This window comes from Tupaia chinensis, unplaced genomic scaffold, assembly GCF_000334495.1.
Source record: "Tupaia chinensis unplaced genomic scaffold, TupChi_1.0 Scaffold000001_1, whole genome shotgun sequence".
NCBI classification, from domain to species: Eukaryota; Metazoa; Chordata; class Mammalia; order Scandentia; family Tupaiidae; genus Tupaia; species Tupaia belangeri.
The window spans coordinates 7,470,879-7,477,774 of NW_006159427.1; the positions used below are offsets into that span (position 1 = coordinate 7,470,879).

General features: G+C 43.3%; 1 protein-coding gene across 1 annotated transcript in view; it reads left to right on the forward strand.

Moving 5' to 3' along the window:
* LOC102492603 (lysozyme-like protein 1) overlaps window positions 1-6,896 on the forward strand; it is an 18,525-nt gene that overhangs the window by 2,026 nt on the left and 9,603 nt on the right. Inside the window, exons 2-3 of the mRNA XM_006139758.1 lie at window positions 1,039-1,202; window positions 1,706-1,864. Of these exons, the coding sequence (XP_006139820.1) occupies window positions 1,064-1,202; window positions 1,706-1,864 (298 nt within the window). The 5' untranslated portion in view covers window positions 1,039-1,063. The remainder of the gene's footprint in view (window positions 1-1,038; window positions 1,203-1,705; window positions 1,865-6,896) is intronic.

Genomic DNA, 6,896 nt, shown 5'->3' on the forward strand with positions numbered 1-6,896 from the left:
TGCCACAATCCCTTATCCATTCTCCTCTTGGGATCTTGGGCATGCACGCACACACGCCCGGCGTGAGTTTTAAGCCACCGGGTCCAGGACTTGAACCACAGTCGACTACGTGGGAGTCCAGTGACATAGCCATTAGGCTAACTGCTGGTCCCTACACTGGTATTTTTGAAGCAATGATGCCACATTTGGAAAAAGCAACAAGGAAAGAAAATTTGGGCCAGATGGGGCAGCCATAAATGTGGCTCTCTGGGAGGCAGACACACATGGAAGCCCCAGGGTCATGTCCAGACCCCTCCCTGAGCTCACCTAGTCTGTAACGCCATGATCACCGGCTAGTTGGAACTGAGTGGATCCGGGGGTCAAGACCCTGTTGGGATGTTCTCTCTCTCTCTCCCCCTTCACACACACACACACACACACACATACACACACACACACACACACGCATCACTCATGGAAGAAATAACCTTTTTAAAAATTAAAAAAGTTTTTCCAGGTGTTAACAAATCAGAAGAGAGAAAAGAAAGAAAAAAAGATAAGAATGTGCTTAATTGTCTCCCTGTAATAAACCCCTAATCAATCTTCTTAAAATTGCCCACGTAGGCCCACATGTAGCTCACCTGTGGCTGAGGTGGAATGCCTGTCCCTGCATCCATGGGGAATATGTCACCATTTGATTTTGCTCTTCAATTCACAGAGTTAAGATGGAGATCCTAGTGATGCCCCCTGTGATGTCTACCTGGATGCCCATAGAGGAGGGTTCGTTCCTTAGCTCTCCCGATCCCAGGAACTCAGCACTGACGTGAAAGTAGTGCCGTGGGGGACTGGCAGAGAGTCAACCGCCGCCTCTCCTTGTGCTGAATACTGCCTGTGCCTTTGTTTTCCACGGTGATGGTGCTGAAGGATCAAAAGTGACAGGAAACATCTCGGCAGAGCCTTCCAGAGTTGCAGCTGCCAGAGTTTGACGTTCCCGCCGATGACAGACATAATCTAAAGATAAATTGAGTTGTTCTAACCCCGTCTCCTGATCTCTGACAGGTTCCACCTCGCGTAGGCCTCGGGGATGAAGGTTGCTGGCGTCTTGACCCTGCTTGGGTTCCTGGTCACAGCCACGGAGTCCAAAGTCTACACTCGTTGTAAACTGGCAAAAATATTTTCGAGAGCTGGCCTGGACAATTACGGAGGCTTTAGCCTTGGAAACTGTGAGATTTCTTCCTTCCCATTCTCTGTCTATCCTTGGCCTCTTCCCTGCGATGCCGAGGGTCCATCCATACTCCCTTCTGCTGTTTCCAGTCTCTCTGTGCTTGGCCCTGCCAGGGATGGCTGCTAGGTATCCACACATCCTCCTCATTGCTGCTTGCTGGACTTCCTCCCCTTTGTTCCCTGCCCCTTCTGTCCTCATTCCTGGAATCCTGATTTATGACACCAATGGGGAATTTGGGGGGAATGCCACTCCGGTTGGCATTGTTAGGGAAGTACCTGACTTTCAGCCTGGGCTAGGCTGGGCCACTAACTGGGCATTGCAGGTCTGGGTGTGCTAAGTCTGCTTCACCAGTGGCCCATGGGGTCTCCACCTGCTCCATCCTGCTTCATGGCTTGTTGGAAGGAGGTGATTAGGTGACACGAATATGAGAACTTGCCCCTAAGAACGGGTTTAGGAAAACAATGCATTTCTTTCACTGGCCTTTCTGGCCCTCCCCTCTAGGGATCTGCATGGCATACTACGAGAGCCACTACAACACCACGGCTCAGACAATCCTGGAGGACGGGAGCGTCGACTATGGCATATTTCAGATAAACAGTTTCACGTGGTGCAGACATGCGAAGCTGCAGGAGAAGAACCACTGTCATGTGGCCTGCTCAGGTATGGTTTTGATTTTCCCAAACTGTCATTCCCGGGGACACAGGCAAGAAAGCTAATACTGGGATGTCCCCCCATTTTCTACACTACCTAAGATTTGGTGTTTGGATTTACGAGGAGATCTGTCCCAGGGCAAAATACTATTGAACAGTTCCCCAAGATGATTCTTAGGAACTGGCCAAGGATGGATACAGTCCCTTGAGGCTACATTTTAATAAGCCATTCATGGAAATGGAAGAATGGTCTATGGCATTACTACCCTTTCATATATGGAAACATTTGATATCTTTGGTAAAAAAAATTTGTTCACCAGATAAGTAATTCCATAAGTACTTCCCTCCAAGAAAACAGCCTGTGCATGTTTGTGTGGAATGAGACAAAGGAATACGTTTAACATTTATCAAACAACAGAGAGTAAGCTAGAATTCACTTCCAAGTTTCCTGTTCAGTCATTCAAGAGATACATATATGCACAGCTTTGAGGATAACAAAATGTGAGGGGACTTCGAAAAGTTTGTGGGAAATGGGGTTAAAGTATCAGTTTATTTTGGTACAAAACGTTTTTAATCCATGCATAATTTTTTCATAATATGCCTTTTCCATGAATTTTTCTAAGACCTCCATGCTCCAGTACAGACGTGAATTTTACAGAGCAGATGAGGGAAGAAAATATGTGTGCATGTGAAGTTAAATGTATGACTGTGAGCCGGTGTGGGTTGAGTGTTATGGCCTTGGAGGAAAGTCATATTAAGAAATCATGGAAAGTTCTGGAAGCATAGAACTTTAGTGGACTTTAGACTAAGAAGAGAGGCATGTTTTGGGTATTCAGAGATGGAGAAGGGGAAACAGAGTTGGAAAGGTTACTGATTACTATCTTTTTGGATAGTAATGGGGAAAGCCACGCTAAAGAGCTCATGCTGATTTCTGACTGCAATAGGAAACCAGTAGAGGTCAATTAAACATTGTTTTGGAAAGATTAATTTGCAAGCAGGATGGGGAATAGATGAAAGAAGAGTGGCACGTAAGTGCCACACCACTGCAATGATTGAGGTAAGAGATAAAAAGATTGGAATGACGGTGCTATGGTTGGCCATGGAGAAGAGAAGATGAATGCAAGAATACAGAGGACAGTGCTCTATAAATGGTGGTCTTGCTTGCTCTCTAGAATGTAAGCCTCACAATGGTGGAGAGTTTTGCCTGTTTTGTTCACTAATATATCCTCAATGCCTAGAATAATGCCTGGCCATTGTAGGGGCTCAATAAATATGTATTAAATAAATTAATGGAGAGAATGAGGAACAAGGATGAAATCCAGGAGTCATAAAGTGTCCTAGGGCAAATTCTTTGGGAGACAAGAAAGAAAAAACTATGTTTTAATCTCTTTTTGCCACATACAAGACAACCTGTATGTATTTGTATGTATGAATGATTGAATACTGTTCATTTAGCAAATTGTGCATAACTTTACATTAATATAAATGATCACTACCCCCTGAGAATGGTGAGCTCTGTAGCAAAAACTAAACAAATGACATTTCCAGAAGCAAAGGTCATGGCATTCCAATCTGGAAGGCATACCACATGGCTAGTGTGATGGACTAACTAAAGCACAGCCTCGAGAGACTTTAAACACCCAGAGAAACAGAATATACACTACAGGCTTCCAAAGAGGGAAAACAGAAACAACTACAACAAACTATTTCATGCTTTTGAAGATTAAGCATCAGAGTGACATTGGACTTCTTTAAAAAAACACTGAAATCTAGGAGGAAATGGAACAAAATGTTCAAAATTCTGAGGAAAAACTATTTTCAACCCAAAGTTCTGTGTCAGTCAAATCATCAGCACATTTTGAGCATATAATTAAGATGTTTTTAAACAAACAAATTGGTAGAAATAATACCTCCTATGTCATAGAGAATCCCAGTTGGAAAACAGCAAATTCAAACTGGGTAATTTGAGAATGTTAAGGAAAGGATATGTTCAAGGGTGTGATGAATTTGTAGGAAAACTACAGGAATAATGACATGAGAGATGGGACTAGGAAGCCATTATCATCCCCTGGCCCAAAGGGGATGAAAAGAGCTATGACCACCACCTAAATACAAAGGGTCGGTATGGAGAGGGCTGCCTTGTAGGAGTTGTAACCTTCCAGGGACAAAGTTTGTGTTGAGTGACTTGACTAGAAGAAAAGCCTGAGGAATATATATTTCAACCACAGTGACCTCCCTCCCTTCCCTGCTGTTTCTCACTCTTATTTAAAGCCTGCCGGAATCTGGAGGACAAGGGAGTCCCTTGGTGCCTTCTCGGTGGAACAGCCTCCTAGTGTACAGAGCTTACTGAAGGATAGAGAGTGGGCAATGAAAAGATACCTAGCACAACTCCCATGCATCCTTAACTATTGGAGAGGGCCATCTGGTGGCATGGTGGTTAAGGTGGCTGGATCCCACATGGCTGACTACACAGTTCAAGTCCTGCACACTGCTGCCTGAAAAACACACTGGGCAAACATGCATGTGTGTCCCAAATCCCCACAGGAGAATGGATAAGAGAATGCACAAGTCCACCCCTCCTGGGGGTGATTTCTCACGCTCCACACCTCCTGCCCCCTCCCCCCTCCCCCATCTCTCTTTGGTAAGTCCATGTGTCCTATAACAAGATTTAAAGCAAACAAACAAAAAACGCCCCACAACTATTGGAAAAGGTATTCCACTAAAAGGATAAAGTAAATCAAGAACAAAGATGAAGGGATTGCCCAACATGATTATGAGGGGTGATCCCCGGACAACATTGATTTCTAATTACATCCCACTGTGGTCAGAGAATGTAGTCAACAGGTTTTCAAGTCTTTAAAATGTTTTGAGCTTTGTTTTTAAGCACAGACTATGTCTCTATGGTGAACCTGTTTTTGAAAAACAAACATGTATTCTATAGTTGTTGGGTGAATGTTGTATAAATAACTATTCCATCCGTAATGTTTTCCTTACTTGTTCTGTTAAACAGTGAGAAATACATATCGAAATTTGGAAGTATGATTATCGCTTTGTCTTTTTCTCCTTCTGGTCTTGTCAGCTTTTGAAGCTCTCTTATAAGGCACATTCTTTTTGAGGATTGTTCTGTCCTCTTGACAAGTTGATGCTTTTATTATTAGAGTCAACATTTCCCTTAAATATGGTACTGCTTTTTTTTCTAATCCAGAAACCGACTTTGTCTAATAGCAATATAGCTATTCTGGCTTTCCTTTAGGATATATTTGCATAGCATATTTCTTTCTATATTTCTACTTTTGATCCATATTTTATGTTTATATTTAAAGTAAATTTCTTACAGATGGCATATAGTTGCATGCTATTCTTCTATAGTGATTAGGTCATATATCATGAAATGATTTCTTAAAAGCCCAGATAGTAAATTTTGTAGGCTTTGGATGCTGTGTCATTTTTTTTTTTAGAGGTTTTTGCTATAGGGCGCTTGCGCTCACCAGAGAGACAGAGAGACAGAAAGCGAGAAATCATCCCCCAGGGTGGATGGCCACACCACAATCCTTTCTCCTCCATTCTCCTCTCGGGATCTTGGGCACGCATGCACACGCACCTGGCATGAGTTTAAGCCACCGGGTCCAGGACTCAAACTGTGGTCGACTACATAGGAGTTCAGCGACATAGCCATTATGCTAACTGCTGGTCCCAGTGCCATGTCATTTTTGTTGCAACTATGCACCATGACACAGTACAAAAGCAGCCATAAAAGACTTATACATGCTGGGACCAGCAGATGGCATAATGGCTATGTCACTGGACTCCCATGTAGTCTATCGTGATTCGAGTCCTAGACCTGGCGACTTAAACTCACACCGGGCACGTGTGTGTGCATGCCCAAGATCCCAAGAAGAGAATGGAGGAGAAGGGATTATGGTGTGGCCATCCCCCCTGGGGGTTGATTTCTTGCTTTCTGTCTCTCTGTCTTCCAAGTGCACGTGCCCTATAGCAAAAACCTCTTAAAAAAAAGACATAAATGCAGAGGCCTGATTGTATTCCAATAAGCCTTTATTTACAAAAACAAGATGGTCTGTGGGCCATAGGTTGCTGAACTTTGATTAGACCATTTATATTTAATGTGATTGTTAATATTCATAGATTTGTTGTGTTGTGTTGTGTTTTTCACAGAAGAGTGAAAGAGACAGGGAGAGAAGAAAGCACCGTTAGTCATGCATGGTCATATTACAATCCCTTTTCCTTTGTTTCTCCATCACTTTGAGATGTTAGGCATGCACATGCATGTACTCTGCTTTTTACAAGCCACTGGGCCAGAATTTGAACCATGTAGTCAGCCATGTAGGATTCAGCTCCCTTAACCATTAGACCATGTGTCCAGTGTGTTTTACAAGGTACTGGAGCTGGAACTCAATCCATGTTGTTGACCATGTAGGATCTGGCTTGCTTAACCATGAAGTCATGGAGCCAGCCCTATTTTTGTTTTATATGATGATCTTTTAGATAACCTTTAAAGTTTATTATTTATTCCTTCAGTGAGAGAGAGAGGCATTCCCTGCCTTGGGTCTTCACACTGAGAACTACCTCTAGACTCAGCCAGGCTCGACCATGGCCACAGATACGCCCAGCATGTATAGAGAGGCCTTGGGAGATGATCATGGGACCTTACCATGTGGGTCTAGGTGCATTATTACTAGGCCTTCATCTGGTCTTTAGATTATGGTTTTGTTTTAATGAGAAAAAGGTTTTCTTATATTTATCACATAGTTAACCATTTCTAACACTCATTCCTTTGGTGAACTCGTTTAGGCAGACAGTTAGGTGATACCATTTTCTCTCAGTCTAAAGACTCTTTAATTTCTTTTTTGAGGGGTAAACATTCCCTAGCTTGTTTGCCTGAAAATGCCTTTATATTATTTCATTGTTTTTTTTTGGAGAGATTTTCACTGTAGGGCGCGTGTGCTCGCCAGACAGACAGAGAGAGACATAGAGACAGAAAGCGAGAAACCACCCCCCAGGGGGGATGGTCACGCCACAATCCC